Source organism: Kogia breviceps, chromosome 1 (genome assembly GCF_026419965.1).
Source record: "Kogia breviceps isolate mKogBre1 chromosome 1, mKogBre1 haplotype 1, whole genome shotgun sequence".
Lineage (NCBI taxonomy): Eukaryota > Metazoa > Chordata > Mammalia > Artiodactyla > Physeteridae > Kogia > Kogia breviceps.
The window spans coordinates 157,999,224-158,019,460 of NC_081310.1; the positions used below are offsets into that span (position 1 = coordinate 157,999,224).

The 20,237-nt window shown below is 36.7% G+C and overlaps 1 protein-coding gene across 7 annotated transcripts in view; it reads right to left on the reverse strand.

The window, feature by feature from the left end:
• SCP2 (sterol carrier protein 2) overlaps positions 1-20,237 on the reverse strand; it is a 167,468-nt gene that overhangs the window by 81,606 nt on the left and 65,625 nt on the right. For all 7 annotated transcript variants that reach the window (XR_010835516.1, XM_059038093.2, XM_067007494.1 and 4 more), the window contains one exon: positions 8,632-8,739. Coding sequence is in view for 6 of the 7 variants with exons in the window: in XM_059038093.2 (XP_058894076.1) it covers positions 8,632-8,739 (108 nt within the window). In the remaining variant the exon portion in view is untranslated. The remainder of the gene's footprint in view (positions 1-8,631; positions 8,740-20,237) is intronic.

The window sequence follows — 20,237 nt, forward strand, 5'->3', positions numbered from 1 at the left end:
TCCCCCTCCCCATATCCTCAAGTCCATGCTCGAGTAAGTCTGTGTTTTATTCCCGTCCTACCACTAACCTCTTCATGACATTTTTTTCCCTTAGAGTCCATATATATGTGTTAGCATACGGTATTTGTTTTTCTCCTTCTGACTTACTTCACTCTGTATGACAGACTCCAGGTCCATCCACCTCATTATAAATAACTCAGTTTCATTTCTTTTTATGGCTGAGTAATATTCCATTGTATATATGTGCCACATCTTCTTTATCCATTCATCTGTTGATGGACACTTAGGTTGCTTCCATGTCCTGGCTATTGTAAATAGAGCTGCAATGAACATTTTGGTACATGAGTCTTTCTGAATTATAGTTTTCTCAGGGTATATTCCCAGTAGTGGGATTGCTGGGTCGTATGGTAGTTCTATTTGTAGTTTTTTAAGGAACCTCCATACTGTTCTCCATAGTGGCTGTATCAATTTACATTCCCACCAGCAGTGCAAGAGGGTTCCCTTTTCTCCACACCCTCTCCAGCATTTATTGTTTCTAGAGTTTTTGATGATGGCCAATCTGACCGGTGTGAGATGATATCTCATTGTAGTTTTGATTTGCATTTCTCTAATGATTAATGAGGTTGAGCATTCTTTCATGTGTTTGTTAGCAATCTGTATATCTTCTTTGGAGAAATGTCTATTTAGTTCTTCTGCCCATTTTTGGATTGGGTTGTTTGTTTTTTTGTTATTGAGCTGCATGAGTTGCTTATAAATTTTGGAAATTAATCCTTTGTCAGTTGCTTCATTTGCAAATATTTTCTCCCATTCTGAGGGTTGTCTTTTGGTCTTGTTTATGGTATCCTTTGCTGTGCAAAAGCTTTTAAGTTTCATTAGGTCCCATTTGTTTATTTGTGTTTTTATTTCCATTTCTCTAGGAGATGGGTCAAAAAGGATCTTCCTGTGATTTATGTCGTATAGTGTTCTGCCTATGTTTTCCTCTAAGAGTTTGATAGTGTCTGGCCTTACATTTAGGTCTTTAACCCATTTTGAGTTTATTTTTGTGTGTGGTGTTAGGGATTGTTCTAATTTCATACTTTTACATGTAGCTGTCCAGTTTTCCCAGCACCACTTATTGAAGAGGCTGTCTTTTCTCCACTGTATATCCTTCCCTCCTTTATCAAAGATAAGGTGACCATATGTGTGTGGGTTTATCTCTGGGCTCTCTATCCTGTTCCATTGATCTATATTTCTGTTTTTGTGCCAGTACCATATTGTCTTGATTACTGTAGCCTTGTAGTAGAGTCTGAAGTCAGGGAGCCTAATTCCTCCAGCTCCATTTCTCGTTCTCAAGATTGCTTTGGCTATTCGGGGTCTTTTGTGTTTCCATACAAATTGTGAAATTTTTTGTTCTAGTTCTGTAAAAAATGCCAGTGGTAATTTGATAGGGATTGCATTGAATCGGTAGATTGCTTTGGGTAGTATAGTCATTTTCACAATGTTGATTCTTCCAATCCAAGAACATGGTATATTTCTCCACCTATTTGTATCATCTTTAATTTCTTTCATCAGTGTCTTATAGTTTTCTGCATACAAGTCTTTTGTCTCCTTAGGTAGGTTTATTCCTAGATATTTTATTCTTTTTGTTGCAATGGTAAATGGGAGCGTTTTCTTAATTTCATTCTCAGATTTTTCATCATTAGTGTATAAGAATGCCAGAGATTTCTGTGCATTAATTTTGTATCCTGCAACTTTACCAAATTCATTGATTAGCTCTAGTAGTTTTCTGGTAGCATCCTTAGGATTCTCTATGTATAGTATCATGTCATCTGCAAACAGTGACAGCTTTACTTCTTCTTTTCCTATTTGGATTCCTTTTATTTCTTTTTCTTCTCTGATTGCTGTGGCTAGAACTTCCAAAACTATGTTGAATAAGAGTGGTGAGAGTGGGCAACCTTGTCTTGTTCCTGATCTTAGTGGAAATGGTTTCAGTTTTTCACCATTGAGAACGATGCTAGCTGTGGGTTTGTCATATATGGCCTTTATTATGTTGAGGAAAGTTCCCTCTATGCCCACTTTCTGCAAGGTTTTTATCATAAATGAGTGTTGAATTTTGTCAAAAGCTTTCTCTGCATCTATTGAGATGATCATATGGTTTTTCTCCTTCAGTTTGTTGATATGGTGTATCACATTGATTGATTTGCGTATATTGAAGAATCCTTGCATTCCTGGGATAAACCCCACTTGATCATGGTGTATGATCCTTTTAATGTGCTGTTGGATTCTGTTTGCTAATATTTTGTTGAGGATTTTTGCATCTATGTTCATCAGTGATATTGGCCTGTAGTTTTCTTTCTTTGTGACGTCTTTGTCTGGTTTTGGTATCAGGGTGATGTTGGCCTCATAGAATGAGTTTGGGAGTGTTCCTCCCTCTGCTATCTGTTGGAAGAGTTTGAGAAGGATAGGTGTTAGCTCTTCTCTAAATGTTTGATAGAATTCGCCTGTGAAGCCATCTGGTCCTGGACTTTTGTTTGCTGGAAGATTTTTAATCACAGTTTCAATTTCAGTGCTTGTGATTGGTCTGTTCATATTTTCTATTTCTTCCTGGTTCAGTCTCGGCAGGTTGTGCATTTCTAAGAATTTGTCCATTTCTTCCAGGTTGTCCATTTTATTGGCATAGAGTTGCTTGTAGTAATCTCTAATAATCTTTTGTATTTCTGCAGTGTCAGTTGTTATATCTCCTTTTTCATTTCTAATTCTATTGATTTGAGTCTTCTCCCTTTTTTTCTTGATGAGTCTGGCTAATGGTTTATCAATTTTATTTATCTTCTCAAAGAACCAGCTTTTAGTTTTATTGATCTTTGCTATTGTTTCCTTCACTTCTTTTTCATTTATTTCTGATCTGATCTTTATGATTTCTTTCCTTCTGCTAAATTTGGGGTTTTTTTGTTCTTCTTTCTCTAATTGCTTTAAGTGCAAGGTTAGGTTGTTTATTCGAGATGTTTCCTGTTTCTTAAGGTATGATTGTATTGCTATAAACTTGCCTCTTAGAACTGCTTTTGCTGTATCCCATAGGTTTTGGGTCGTTGTGTCTCCATTGTCATTTGTTTCTAAGTATTTTTTGATTTCCTCTTTGATTTCTTCAGTGATCACTTCGTTATTAAGTAGTGTATTGTTTAGCCTCCATGTGTTTGTGTTTTTTACAGATCTTTTCCTATAATTGATATTTAGTCTCATAGCGTTGTGGTCGGAAAAGATACTTGATACGATTTCAATTTTCTTAAATTTGCCAAGGCTAGATTTGTGACCCAATATATGATCAATCCTGGAGAATGTTCCATGAGCACTTGAGAAAAATGTGTATTCTGTTGTTTTTGGATGGAATGTCCTATAAATATCAATTAAGTCCATCTTGTGTAATGTATCATTTAAAGCTTGTGTTTCCTTATTTATTTTCATTTTGGATGATCTGTCCATTGGTGAAAGTGGGGTGTTAAAGTCCCCCATTATAATTGTGTTGCTGTCAATTTCCCCTTTTAAGGCTGTTAGTATTTGCCTTATGTATTGAGGTGCTCCTATGTTGGGTGCATAAATATTTACAATTGTTATATCTTCTTCATGGATCGATCCCTTGATCATTATGTAGTGTCCTTCTTTGTCTCTTGTAATAGTCTTTATTTTAAAGTCTATTTTGTCTGATATGAGAATTGCTACTCCAGCTTTCTTCTGATTTCCATTTGCATGGAATATCTTTTTCCATCCCCTTACTTTCAGTCTGTATGTGTCCCTAGGTCTGAAGTGGGTCTCTTGTAGACAGCATATATATGGGTCTTGTTTATGTATCCATTCAGCCAGTCTGTGTCTTTTGGTGGGAGCATTTAATCCATTTACATTTAAGGTAATTATCGATATGTATGTTCCTATTACCATTTACTTGTTTCGGGTTGTTCTTGTAGGTCTTTTCCTTCTCTTATGTTTCTTGCTTAGAGAAGTTCCTTTAGCATTTGTTGTAAAGCTGGTTTGGTGGTGCTGAACTCTTTCAGCTTTTGCTTGTCTGTAAAGGTTTTAATTTCTCCATCAAATCTGAATGAGATCCTTGCTGGGTAGAGTAATCTTGGTTGTAGGTTTTTTTCCTTCATCACTTTAAATATGTCCTGCCACTCCCTTCTGGCTTGTAGAGTTTCTGCTGAAAGATCAGATGTTAGCCTTATGGGGATTCCCTTGTGTGTTATTTGTTGTTTTTCCCTTGCTGCTTTTAATATGTTTTCTTTGTATTTAATTTTTGACAGTTTGATTATTATGTGTCTCGGCGTGTTTATCCTTGGGTTTATCCTGTATGGGACTCTCTGTGCTTCCTGGACTTGGTTGACTATTTCCTTTCCTATATTAGGGAAGTTTTCAACTATAATCTCTTCAAATATTTTCTCAGTCCCTTTCTTTTTCTCTTCTTCTTCTGGGACCCCTATGATTCGAATGTTGGTGCGTTTAATGTTGTCCCAGAGATCTCTGAGACTGTCCTCAGTTCTTTTCATTCTTTTTTCTTTCTTCTGCTCTGCAGTAGTTATTTCCACTATTTTATCTTCCAGGTCACTTATCCGTCCTTCTGCCTCAGTTATTCTGCTACTGATCCCATCTAGAGTATTTTTCATTTCATTTATTGTGTTGCTCATCGTTACTTGCTTCCTCTTTATTTCTTCTAGGTCCTTGTTAACTGTTTCTTGCAATTTGTCTATTCTATTTCCAAGATTTTGCATCATCTTCACCATCATTATTCTAAATTCTCTTTCAGATAGACTGGCTATTACCTCTTCATTTGTTAGGTCTGGTGTGTTTTTATCTTGCTCCTTCATCTGCTGTGTGTTTTTCTGTCTTCTCATTTTGCTTATCTTACTGTGTTTGGGGTCTCCCTTTTGCAGGCTGCAGGTTCGTAGTTCTATCTATTTTTGGTGGCTGTCCCCAGTGGCTGAGGTTGGTTCAGTGGGTTGAGCAGGTTTCCTGGTTGGGGGGACCAGTGCCCCTGTTCTGGTGGATGAGGCTGGATCCCGTCTCCCTGGTGGGCAGGTCCACGTCTGGTGGCGTGTATGGGGATGTCGGTAGCCTTACTGTGATTCTAGGCAGCCTCTCTGCTAATGGATGGGGCTGTAGACCTGTCTCGCTCTTTGTTGGGTATAGGGTGTCCAGCACTGTTCGTTGCTGGTCCTTGAGTGAAGCTGGGTCTTGGTGTTGAGATGGAGATCTCTGGGAGATTTTCGCCGTTTGATATTACGTGGAGCTGAGAGGTCTCTTGTGGACCAGTGTCCTGAGGTTAGTTCTCCCACCTCAGAGACACAGCCTTGACACCTGGCTGGAGTGCCAAGAGCCCAGGTACGTGGGGAGTTCTTGCCTTTTGGGAGGTCTGAGGTCTTCTGTCAACGTTCAGTGGGTGTTCTATAGAAGTTCCACGTGTAGGTGTATTTCTGATGTATCTGTGAGGAGGAAGGTGATCCCCGCGTCTTACTCTTCCGCCATCTTCTCAACAGCCCCTAAATAGGTATTTTCTAACGTACCATTTTACTTCTTTGTCATTTCTCTTACTATGTATTTTTTAGTTATTTTCTTAGTGGTTGCTCTAGGGATTACAATTCACATTTTAATTTATAGCAATCTAGTTCAAAGTAATACTGACTTAATTTCAATAGCACACACAAAAAATCTGCTCCTATATAACTCTCTTCACTCCTTCCTCCTTTGTGTTATTGTCATACAAATTATATCTCTATGCATTGTATAAAGCAACTCAGATTATTGCCCTTTATAGTTGTATTTTAGATCAGATAGGAGGGGGGAAAATGTGACAAACAAAAAAATACACTTATATTGTCTTTTATATTTACCAAGGTAGTTACATTTACTAATGCTCTTTCTTTCTTCATGTGCTCTCTATTTCACTGTCTAGTGCTCTTTCATTTCAGTCTGAATGACTCTTTAAAATTATTTCTTATAGGGGAGGTCTGTGATAAATTCTCTCAATTATTTTTATCTAGGAATGTCTTAACTTCATTTTTTTAAAGGTAGTTTCACTGAATACAGAATTCTTGGTTGGCAGCTTCTTTCATCACACTGCCTTAATGGTTACAAAAGATAAATCAGAGGTTAAGTCTTATTGGGGATCCTTTGTACATAATGAATCACTTCTCTGTTGTTGCTTTCAATACTCTCTTTGTCTTTTGCTTCCAATGGTTTGATTATGTGTCTAGGTGTGGGTCTTTTTGAGGTATTCCTACTTGTTAAGTTTCTTGGATATGTATATTCATGTTTTTTCTTCAAGTTTAAGGAGTTTATCAGCCCTCACTTCTTCAAATATTCTTGCTGCCCCTTTTTTTTCCTCTCCTCTCCTTCTGGGACTATTAGTATGTATATGTTGCTACACTTTGCTGATGTCCCACAAGTCTCTGAGGCTCTGTTCATTTTTCTTCATTCTTTTATTTTTTTCCTGTTTCGCAGACTGAATAATATCAATCGACCTATCTTAAAGTTTACCAATTTTTTTCTTCTGCCTGTTCAAATCTGGTATTGAGCCCCTCTAGTAAATTCTTCATTTCAGTTACTTTTCTTCTCAATGCCAGAATTTATTTGGTTCTTTTCTATAATTTCTATCTAATAATTGATTTCTATCTAGTAATTTCTATCTAGTAAATGTTTGGTGAAACATTATTATACTTTCTTTTACTTCTTTATATAAAGAAGTATAAGAAAGTATATTTTTATACCTTTACTTCTTTGAACATACTTAAATAGCTGATTTAAAGTCTTTGTCTAGCAAATCCAATATTTGGGCTACCTCAGGTTCTATGGACATTTCATTCACCATCTTCTTCTTTTAAGCTTTTTTTTTTCCTTTGGTTAATTTGTTGTTTGCTCCAGTTGTTATCAGCATCTCAGGCAGCTATGTTGTTAAACAGTTGTTGCTGATTGTTCTTGACAAATGACTCTGAGGAAAATACTGTTTACACTGGACAAGTTCTCTGTCAGGTTACATAAAGACAAGCTTTTTGAGACTGGTTTACCAGGGAACTTCCAGACAGGTCAAATAATGAGAAGTCTCTGAATATGGGGCTTTGAAAGAGCTCCAACTCCATTTTGACTCCTCCAGTGCTGGGTAAAATGCTAGTTTTCACCATGATTGCAGGCTGTTGGTTTTCAAGGCTACCATGGAGCTGGAGGAAGGACTGTTACCAGAGCAAGTAAAAAATGCCACAAAGTTTGCTGTTCTTACAGAGATAACACTGTTGACTTGTTTTTAATAAATGCTGCCCCAGATCGTTGTAAGCCTTTGGTTAATCTCCAAAGTTCTGAAAAAGTGGATTTTGACAATTTTTGCAAGTGTTCTTTGTAATTTTATAACAGAGTATTTTCAGATGTGGTTATTCGGGCACTCTCAGTAACATCACTCTCATTCACCTCATTTTAAGATTACTTTTAAAGACATTAAATTACTTAAAGCAATAATAATAGTATATTGTAGGGTTAATAATATATTTAGAAGTATATGTATGACAATAATAGCACAAATATGTATGACAATAATAGCACAAAATAGGAGGGGGTACATGGAAATACACTGTTGTAAAAATCCCTTACATTATAAGTGAAATTGTATGACATTATTTGAAGGTAGACTACAGTAAATTAAAGATGGATGTTGTAAATCCTAGAGCAAACACTAAAAAAAAAAAAAAGAGAGAAAAAAATAATTCAGTAGAAGAGAGAAAATAAAATACTAAAAAATACCCATTAATAAAAGATATTATGAAAGACAGAAAAGAACCAAAGAATAGACAGGACAGAAAACAAATAGCAAGGTGGCACATTATACTGCAACTGTATGTGCCTGTCTACTTATCTCTCTCTTATGCTCTATCTATGTATACCCATTTTCTCTACTAGATTATAAACTTAGATAATTTGAGTGATAAACAGAAACAAGCCAAAGTTAATTACTGTAATAAATACACTATAAATTCTAACTTCTCTATTTTGGAATTTGTGATAATTTATAAAATTTTACTTAATATATAAGACACTATGAAAAAATACAAAACTCACCTGTCTTCATAAAATAAATCTCAGAGTTTTAGTGCTAAGTTATTTCAGAAACCACTTTGTACAATTTCATTTTACAATTAAGGAAACTCAAAGTGACTGACTAATGGATAATTAATCAAAAGTGTCACATGGCCAGTCAGCAGTAGAGCCATAGTAAAATTCTTATTTCATATCTTTTAGTCCATTCTCTCAAGAGAAAAAAATTTCTATGCAACACCAACCACATATGCAACTATATATAAATAACGTGCTTATTTCAAATGATTCTTATCTAGCAGATCTAGAAACATCTTGTTAAGCTGTACACAAATTTTAAAATAATCAAACTTTTAAAAATGCCTATTGTTGAATTTACAGTTTCAACTAATTCAAATTCTCATCAATTAATCAAGATTATTGAACCATACTATACTTAATGAAAATCGAAGATACCATGGCTAAATAATCATTTAAAACACTGGCTACCAAAATCAGAGAATACAATCATTCATTCAAATCTATGACCAAATCATTCACACTTATGATGCCAAAAAACTTTAAAATTATAAAATTTGTGTGTATTATTACCTGTAGCTCCAAGTGGGTGTCCCTTTGAAATCAATCCACCACTAGGATTTATGACCCACTTTCCTCCATAAGTATTATCTCCTCTATCAACCAGTTTCCCACCTTGACCTATAGAAGGAAAAATAATATTCATAAATGTTAAAAATAACATCAGAACAAATGATATATTTTTCTTAAACTTACAGATAGCCAAGAATTTCTTGGAGCAAACATTTCTTGATGGCTCAAACTAACTTCAAATTGATACAAGCACTTCTAAAATTGAGGTAATAAATATTGAGTAAAAAAGGCTTATATTTTCAGAACACTTCCTGCATGAAACAAAGCTCCTATTAGCTCCTAAGAGCTCTCTGCTTCCAAAATTGCTACAAATATAATCGAGATTCAGAGAACCAGATGAAAAGCACTGAAATGGATACAATACTGTAAAATAATATTAGGTTTAAAAATTCATAATTTTGACAAAATATTTATTTCCATTTCAACTGTACTATTACATTCTATATAAATATTCTTAGTAAACAACAGGGGGGAGAGGGACAGAAAAAAAAAAGAGCACTTTCATGAAATGAAGGAAAATGACTGAAAATACCATTGAGCATAAATGTAAGCTTAAAAGAAAAAAATTACATTACATGCTTGGCAGCTTCAACATTCCTACCAATTCCCTAGTCATTCTTCCAGGTGGTTAAGAAGTAAATAAAAATGCACGTACTGTATAAAATATTCTTCCAGATGATATTTCTGGTAATGAGAGGTGTAATCTCCAAATGATGATAATGGTGGTGGTGGTGTTATCAGAGGTGGCTAATAGCTTTTACGTACTCACTCTGTGTCAGGTCTTATTCTATTATTTTACGTATATTTACATAATTTAATTTAATCCTCAACCCTATGAAGTAGGTACTATCGTTCCCATTTTACAGATGAGGAAAGAGACACATAAAGAGATATTAAGTAACCAATCTAAGGCCAAAGCAGGGGATCTAGAATACTCAGGCAGCCTGGCTCCATAGCCTGTGTTCTTAGCCAACACATTTTATTGCCTTCAAAAACAAGAGCATTTCTCTAGTGGCAAAATGAAACATACTAATCAGAATTTTAGATGACTTAACACTTTCAATTTGATTATAAATCTAGATTGTAGATTAAAAACCATCCATTGAGACATTCTTCTATTTTTTGATGTGTTTCTAACATAGAACCTAATACAAGGCTCTAGTCATAACCAGTAAACTATCTGCTATTACTGCTTTCATATTGTTAAATATTGTCACTGTACCAAGTAATAGCAGACTGAACACAAACCAACCCCAAGAAGTGAATAATTTACTGCATAGTTTTCCATAATACATATAATCCTATGAACTATCAGAATATTCCACTGGGGAATTCACATTCCAGAAGATCTGCTTTATAAGAAATGCTAAAGTAAATTCTCTAGAAAAATTTGGATCAGCAAGAAAGAGGAGAGAACAACAGAATAATAAATATCTGGGTAAATATAAAGGACTTTTTCTTCTTAAGGTCTTTAAAGTACGTGTAACTATTGAAAACAAAAATTATGACACTGTCTTTGGGGTTTTTTTAATGTATGTAGATGTAATACATATGATAATTTAACATAAAGGTGGGCGTAAGGCAGAAAGGAATTGGTTAATGGACATATATGTTTGCAAGGTTTCTACATTTTATGTGAAGTGGTACAATGTTAACGCTAAGGAGATGCCTACAGCAGTGGTTCTCAGCCCAGAGAAATTTTGTTACCCAGGGGACATTTGGCAACATCTGGAAACATTTTTGATTATCACAACTGTGGGGGTAGATACTACAGGCATGTTGTAGTCGGTAGAGGGCCAGGAATGCTGTTAAACATCCTACAATGTCCAAGCCCCACAAAAAAGAATGATCTAGCTCAAGTGTCAACAGTATTGAGGTTGAAAAACCCTGCAACCACTAAAACAAAACAAAATTAACCAAAAACTAAGCTAAGAATAAACAGATATGGCCAAAAAGCCAATACATACTAAAACGTCATATTAAAAATATTCAGATAATCCAAAAGGCAGCAGGTGAGAGAGAAAACAGAGTAACAAAAAACAAAGGGACATATAGAGGAAACAGATAATAAAATGGTCAACCTAAATCCTACTATATAAATATGTAATTACATTAAATGTTAATGCTCTTTAAATCACACTGCCCAACAGAAATATAATGCAAATCACATATGTACTTTAAAATTTTCTAGTATATATTTTATTTAATATATATTTTATTTAATATATATTTTATAATGTTTAACCCAATATATCCAAAATATTTTCATTTCAAAATGTAACCAATATAAGGACTTCCCTGGTGGCACAGTGGTTAAGAATCCACCTGTCAATGCAGGGGACACGGGTTCGATCCCTGGTCCAGGAAGAACCCACATGCTGTGTAGCAACTAAGCCCGTGTGCCGCAACTACAGAGCCTGCGTTCTAGAGCCCACGGGCCACAACTACTGAAGCCCACGTGCCTAGAGCCTATGCTCTACAACAAGAGAAGCCACGGCAATGAGAAGCCCGCGCACCGCAACAGAGAGTAGCCCCCAATCATGCAACTAGAGAAAGTCCGCACACAGCAACGAAGACCTAACACAGGCAAAAATAAATAAAAATAAATAAATTTTTTAAAAAATGTAAGCAATATAAAAAATGATTAACAAAATACTTTATATTCTATTTTTCATATTAAGTCTTCAAAATCTGATGTGTACTTCATACTTACAGCACTTCTCAATTTGGACTAGGCACATTTGAAGGATTCAATAACCACATAGAGATAGTGGTTACTGTATTAGATGACACTCCGTTAAAAGGCAGAAACTGACAAAGTCGATAAAAAAACAATACACTACTGCATGCAAGAGACACACCTTAAATAGACAAATAAATAAATAAGTCAATAAATAAATAACCCAAATAGGTAGAAAGCAAATGGATAGAAAAAGATATATCGTGTAAACAGTAAGCATAAGAAGGCTGGCATGCTATGTTAGTCAGATAACAGAGACTTCTAAACAAAGAATGTAACCAGAGATAAAGTAGAATGTTTCATAATAAAAAAAACACAACTCATCAGGAAGACATAACAATTATAAATAAGAGAGCCTCAAAAGAAATGAAGCAAAAATTGACAGAACTACAGAAAGAGATAGTTCCACAATTGTAGTAGGAGATCGTAACATTCCTCTCTTAGCAAGTGATACAGCAAGTCAAATAAATTAGTAGAGACACAGAAGGTCTTAAAAATTCTATCAATCATCTTGATTTAATTAACATATATAGAACACTACATCTAACAACCACAGAATCTGCATTATTTTTCAAGTGCATAAGTTCACCAATATATACCATACGCTGAGCCATAAAGTAAATTTCAATTAATTTAAAAGGATCAAAATCAAAGTGTAATCTCTGACTACAGCAAAATTATAATAGAAAGCAATAACAATAACATACCTAGGAAAATTCCAAATACCTGGATATTAAACAGCACACTTCTAAATAATTTACATGTCAAAGACAAAATTAGACATTAAAGGGACATTTTAAATATTTTGAACTAAATGACAATGAATATATCAAAATCTGGAATACAGCTAAAATACTGCTTAGAAGAAAATGTATAGCTTTACAAGCATACTCTAGAAAAGGAGAAATATCTAAAATAAATGATCTAAGGATCTATAAGAAACTTAAAACAAAGCAAAACAAAACAAAAAAAAGTAAACCCAAAGTAAGTTAAAGGAAGTAAATAATAAAGAGCAGAGATCAGTGAAATGGAGGGGGAAAAAAGACAGTAACAAAGGCAAAAGCTGAATCTTTGTAAAGCTCAACAAAACTGACAAACTTCTAGCTAGACAGATGAAGAGAAAAAAGGAGAAAGAACAAAAACCATCAATATCAGGAATTTTTAAAAAAGGTTATCACCATAGAATCTATAGACATTAAAAGGATAATAAGATAATACTCTGAACAACTTCAGTGAACAAATTTGGCTACTTAAATGAAATGGACAATTTTCTTGAAAAATATATCTTACCAAAATTAATAGGCACAGGAAGAAACAAAAATTATAGATCAGACCTTCAAGATGGTGGAGGAGTAAGATGTGGAGATCACCTTCCTCCCCACAAATACATCAGAAATACATCTACATGTGGAACTCCTACACAACACCTACTGAACACTGGCAGAAGACCTCAGACTTCCCAAAAGGCAAGAAACTCCCCGCATACCTTGGTAGGGCAAAAGAAGAAAAAGAAAAACACAGACAAAGAATAGGGATGGGACCTGCCCCTCTGGGAGCGAGCTGTGAAGGAGGAAAAGTTTCCACACACTAGGAAGTCACTTCACTGGCGGAGATGGGGTGGGGGTGGCAGGGGGGAAGCTTCGGAGCCACAGAGGAAAGCGCAGCAGCAGGGGTGCAGAGGGCAAAGCGGAGAGATTCCAGCACAGAGGACTGCTGCCAACCAGCACTCACCAGCCCAAGAGGCTTGTCTGCTCACCCAACGGGGCTGGTGGGGGCTGGGAGCTGAGGCTCCAGCTTCAGTGTTCAGATCCCAGGGAGAGGACTGGGGTTGGCTGCATGAACACAGCCTGAAGGGGGCTAGTGTGCCACAGCTAGCCAGGAAGGAGTCAGGAAAAAAGTCTGGACCTGCGTAATAGGCAAGAGACCATTGTTTCGGAGTGCACAAGGAGAGGGGATTTAGAGCACCACCTAAACGAGATCCAGAAATGGGAGCGAGCCACAGCTATCAGTGTGGACACAAGAGACAGGCATGAAATGCTAAGGCTGCTGCTGCAGCCACCAAGAAGCCTGTGTGCAAGCACAGGTCACTATCCACACCTCCCCTCCCAGAAGCCTGTGCAGCCCGCCACTGCCAGGGTCCCAAGATCCAGGGACAACTTCACCAGGAGAACACATGGCGCGCCTCAGGCTGTCACAACATCACGCTGGCCTCTGCCGCCACAGGCTCAACCCACATTCCGTACCCTTCCCTCCCCCAAGCCTGAGTGAACCAGAGACCCCTGGTGAGCTGCTACTTCAACCTTGTTGTCATGTCTGGGCAGGGAACATACGTCCTCAGGCAACCTACATGCAGAGGCGGGGCCAAATCCAAAGCTGAACCCCAGGAGCTGTGTGAAAAAAGAAGAGAAAGGGAAATTTCTCCCAGCAGCCTCAGGAGGAGCAGATTAAATCTCCACAATCAACTTGATGTACCCTGCATCTCTGGAATACCTGAATAGACAAGGAATCATCCTAAAATTGAGTCAGTGGACTTTGGGAGCAAGTGTAGACTTGGGGTTTCCTTTCTGCATCTAATTTGTTTCTGGTTTTATGTTTATCTTAGTTTAGTATTTAGAGTTTATTATCGTTGGTATTTTTTTTATTGATTTGGTTGCTCTCTTCCTTTTTTTTATATATACTTATATTTTTTTCCTCTTTATTTTTTTGTGAGGGTGTATGTGTATGCTTCTTTGTGTGATTTTGTCTAAATAGCTTTGCTTTTACCATTTGTCCTAGTGTTCTCTCTGTCCGTTTTTTGTGTGGTTTTTTTTTTCTGTTTATTGTTTTTTTAGTATAGGTTTTAGTGCTTGTTATCACTGGTGGATTTGTTTTTTGGTTTGGTTGCTCTCTTCTTACTTCTATTTTTAATACTTTTAATTTTTAATAATTTTTTATTTTTATAACTTTATTTTATTTTTCTTTCTTTCTTTCTTTATTCTCACTTTTCCTCTGAGCTGTGTGGCTGACAGGGTCTTGGTGCTCCAGCCAGGTGTCAGGCTTGTGCCTCTGAGGTGGGAGAGCTGAGTTCAGGACATGGGTCCACCAGAGACCTACTGGCTCCACATAATATCAAATGGCGAAAGCTCTCCCAGAGATCACCATCTCAATACTAAGACCCAGTTCCACTCAACGACGAGCAAGCTACAGAGCTGGACTCCCTATGCCAAACAACTAGCAAGAATAGGAACACAACCCCACTCATTAGCAGAGAGGCTGCCTAAAATCTTAATAAGGTCACAGACACCCCAAAACACACCACGGAACTAAGTCCTGCCCATCAGAAAGACAAGATCCAGCCACATCCACCAGAACACAGGCACCAGTCCCCTCCCCCAGGAAGCCTACACAACCCACTGAACCAACCTTACCCATTGGGGGCAGATACCAAAAACAATGGGAACTACGAACCTGCAACCTGCAAAAAGGAGACCTCAAACACAGTAAGTTAAGCAAAATGAGAAGACAGAAATACACAGCAGATGAAGGAGCAAGGTAAAAACCCACCAGACCAAACAAATGAAGCGGAAATAGGTAGTCTACCTGAAAAAGAATGCAGAGTAATGACAGTAAAGATGATCCAAACTCTTGGAATGGAGAAAATACAGGAAATGTTTAACAAGAAAATAGGAGAACTAAAGAGCAAAAAAACAACGATGAACAACACAATAAATGAAATTAAAAATTCTCTAGAAGGAATCAATAGCAGAATAACTAGAATAACTAGGCAGAAGAACGGATAAGTGACCTGGAAGAAAAAATAGTGGAAATAACTACCACAGAGCAGAATAAAGAAAAAAGAATGAAAAGAATTGAGGACTGTCTCATAGATCTCTGGGACATTAAACGCACAAACATTCAAATAATACGGGTCCCAGAAGAAGAGAAAAAGAAAGGGACTGAGAAAATATTTGAAGAGATTATAGTAGAAAACTTCCCTACTATGGAAAAGGAAATAATCAAGTCCAGGAAGCACAGAGAGTCCCATACAGGATAAATCCAAGGAGAAACACGCCAAGTCACATATTAATCAAACAACCAAATATTAAATACAAAGAAAAAATATTAAAAGCAGCAAGGGAAAAACAACAAATAACAGACAAGGAAACCCCCATAAGGTTAACAGCTGATCTTTCAGCAGAAACTCTGCAAGCCAGAAGGGAGTGGCAGGACATATTTAAAGTGTTGAAAGGGAAAAATGTACAACCAAGATTACTCTACCCAGCAAGGATCTCATTCAGATTTGATAGAGAAATTAAAAACTCTACAGACAAGCAAAAGCTAAGAGAATTCGGCACCACCAAACCAGCTCTACAACAAATGCCAAAGAAACTTCTCTAGGCAAGAAACACAAGAAAAGGAAAGACCTACAATAACAAACCCAAAACAATTAAGAAAATGGTAATAGGAACATACATATTGATAACTACCTTAAATGTAAATGTATTAAATGCTCCAACCAAAAGATACAGACTGGCTGAATGGATACAGAAACAAGATCTGTATGTATGTTGTCTACAAGAGACCCACTTCAGATGTAGGGACACATACAGACTAAAAGTGAGGGGATGGAAAAAGATATTCCATGCAAATGGAAATCAAAAGAAAGCTGGAGTAGCAATTCACATATCAGATAAAATAGACTTTAAAATAAAGACTATTACAAGAGACAAAGAAGGACACTACATAATGATCAAGGGATCAATCCAAGAAGAAGATATAACAATTGTAAATATTTATGCACCCAACATAGGAGCACCTCAATACATAAGGCAAATGCTAACAGCCATAAAAGGGGAAATCGACAGTAACACAATCATAGTAGGGGACTTTAACACCCCACTTTCACCAATGAACAGATCATCCAAAATGAAAATAAATAAGGAAACACAAGCTTTAAATGACACATTAAACAAGATGGACTTAATTGATATTTTCAGGACATTCCATCCAAAAACAACAGAATACACTTTCTTCTCAAGTGCTCATGGAACATTCTCCAGGATAGATCATACCTTGGGTAACAAATCAAGCCTTGGTAAATTTAAGAGAACTGAAATCGTATCAAGTATCTTTTCCGACCACAACTCTATGAGACTAGATATCAATTACAGGAAAAGATCTGTAAAAAATACAAACACATGGAGGCTACACAATACACTAATAAATAACCAAGAGATCACTGGAGAAATGAAAGAGGAAATCAAAAATACCTAAAGACAAATGACAATGAAAACACGACAACCCAAAATCTATGGATGCAGCAAAAGCAAGTCTAAGAGGGAAGTTTACAGCAATACAATCCTACCTCAAGAAACAAGAAACATCTCAAATAAACCACCTAACCTTACACCTAAAGCAATTAGAGAAAGAACAAAACCCCTCTAAAGTTAGCAGAAGGAAAGAAATCATAAAGATCAGATCAGAAATAAATGAAAAAGAAATGAAGGAAACAATAGCAAAGATCAATAAAACTAAAAGCCGGTTCATTGAAGATAAACAAAATTGACAAGCCATTAGCCAGACTCATCAAGAAAAAAAGGGAGAAGACTCAAATCAATAAAATTGGAAATGAAGAAGGAGAAGTAACAACTGACACTGCAGAAATACAAAGGGGGCTTCCCTGGTGGCGCAGTGGTTGAGAGTCCGCCTGCCGATGCAGGGGTCACGGGTTCGTGCCCTGGTCCGGGAAGATCCCACATGCCGCGGAGCAACTAAGCCCGTGAGCCATGGCCGCTAGGCCTGCGCGTCCGGAGCCTGTGCTCCGCAACGGGAGAGGCCACAGCAGTGAGAGGCCCGCATACCACAAAAAAAAAAAAAAAAAAAAAAAAAAAAATGAAATACAAAGGATCATTAGACATTACTACAAGCAACTACACGCCAATAACATGGACAACCACGAAGAAATGGACATATACTTAGTAAAGCACAACCTTCCGAGACTGAACCAGGAACAAATAGAAAATAAAAACAGACCAATCACAAGCACTGAAATTGAAACTGTGATTAAAAATCTTCCAACAAACAAAAGCTTCACAGGCGAATTCTACCAAACATTTAGAGAAGAGCTAACACCTATACTTCTCAAACTCTTCCAAAATATAGCAGAGGGAGGAACACTCCCAAACTCATTCTATGAGGCCACCATCACCCTGACACCAAAAGCAGAAAAAGATGTCACAAAGACAGAAAAATACAGGCCAATTATCACTGATGAACATACATGCAAAAATCCTCATCAAAATACTAGCAAACAGAATCCAACAACACATTAAAAGGATCATACACCAGATCAAGCTGGGTTTATCCCAGGAATGCAAGGATTCTTCAATACACACACATCAGTGTGAAAAACCATATTAACAAATTGAACAAAAAAACCACATGATCATCTCAGTAGATGCAGAAAAAGGTTTCAACAAAATTCAACACCAATTTATGATTAAAACCCTCCAGAAAGTAGGCATAGAGGGAACTTACCTCAACATAATAAAGGCCATATATGACAAACCCACAGCCAACATCATTCTCAATGGTGAAAAACTGAAACCATTTCCTCTAAGATCAGGAACAAGACAAGGTTGTGCACTCTCACCAGTATTATTCAACATAGTTTTGAAGCTTTTAGCCACAGCAGTCAGAGAAGAAAAAGAAAGAACAGGAAGCCAAATTGAAAAACAAGAAGTAAAGCTGACACTGTTTGCAGATGACATGACACCATACATAGAGAATCCTAAAGATGCTACCAGAAAACTACTAGAGCTAATCAATGAATTTGGTAAAGTAGCAGGATACAAAATTAATGCACAGAAATCTCTTGAATTCCTATACACTAATGATGAAAAATCTGAAAGAGAAATTAAGGAGACAATCCCATTTACCACTGCAACAAAAAGAATAAAATATCTAGGAATAAACCTACCTAAGGAGACAAAAGACCTGTATACAGAAATCTGTTAGACTGACGAAAGAAATTAAAGATGATACAAACAGATGCAGAGATATATCACGTTTTTGGATTGGAAGAATCAACATTGTGAAAATGACTATATTACCCAAAGCCATCTACTGATTCAGTGCAATCCCTATGAAACTACCAATAGCATTTTTCAAAGAACTAAAACAAAAAATTTCACAATTTGTATGGAAACACAAAAGACCCTGAATAACCAAAGCAATCTTGAGAAAGAAAAACAGAGCTGGAGGAATCAGGCGCCTAGACTACAGACTATACTACATAGCCACAGTAATCAAGACAGTATGGTACTGGCACAAAAACAGAAAATACAGAACAATGTAACAGGATAGAAAGCCCAGAGATAAACCCACGCACACATGGTCACCTTATTTTTGATAAAAGAGGCAAGAATATACAATGGAGAAAAGACAGCCTCTTCAATAAGTGGTGCTGGGAAAACTGGACAGCTACATGTAAAAGACTGAAATTAGAACACTCCCTAACACCATACACAAAAATAAACTCAAAATGGAATAAAGACCTAAATGTAAGGCCAGACACTATCAAACTCTTAGAGGAAAACATAGGCAGAACACTCTATGACATAAATCACATCAAGATCCTTTTTGACCCACCTCCTAGAGAAAGGGAAACAAACAAAAATAAATGGGACCTAATGGAACTTAAAAGCTTTTGTACGGCAAAAGAAACCATAAACAAGATGAAAAGACAACCCTCAGAATGGGAGAAAATATTTGCAAATGAAGCAACTGACAAAGGATTAATCTCCAAAATATATAAACAGCCCATGCAGCTCGATATCAAAAATACAAACAACCCAATCCAAAAATGGGCAGAAGACCTAAATAGACATTTCTCCAAAGATGGTATACAGATTGCCAACAAATACATGAAAGGATGCTCAACATCACTAATCATTAGAGAAATGCAAATCAAAACTACAATGAGGTATCACCTCACACCAGTTAGAATGGCAATCATCAAAGAATCTACAAACAATAAATGCTGGAGAGGGTGTGGAGAAAAGGGAACACTCTTGCACTGCTGGTGGGAATGTAAATTGATACAGCCACTGTGGAGAACAGTATGAACATTCCTTAAAAAACTGAAAATAGAACTACCATATGACCCATCAATCCCACTACTGGGCATATACCCTGAGAAAACCATAATTCAAAAAGTCATGAACCACAATGTTCATTGCAGCTCTATTTACAATAGCCAGGACATGGAAGCAACCTAAGTGTCCATCGACAGATGAATGGATAAAGAAGATGTGGCACATATATACAATGGAATATTACTCAGCTATAAAAAGAAATGAAATTGAGTTATTTGTAGTGAGGTGGATGGACCCCGGAGTCTGTCATACAGAATGAAGTAAGTCAGAAGGAGATAAACAAATACCGTATGTTAACACATATATATGGAATCTAAAAAAAAAAAAAAAGTTCTGAAGAACCTAGGGGCAGGACAGGAATAAAGACACAGATGTAGACAATGGACTTGAGGACATGGGGAGAGAGAAGTGTAAGCTGGGACGAAGTGAGAGAGTGGCATGGACACATATACACTACCAAATGTAAAATAGATAGCTAGTGGGAAGCAGCCACAAAGCACAGGGAGATCAGCTCAGTGTTTTGTGACCACCTAGAGGGGTGGGATAGGGAGGGTGGGAGGGAGATGCAAGAGGGAGGATATATGGGGATATATGTATATGTATAGCTGAATCACTTTTTAATAAAGCAGAAACTGACACTCCACTGTAAAGCAAGTATACTCCAAAAAAGA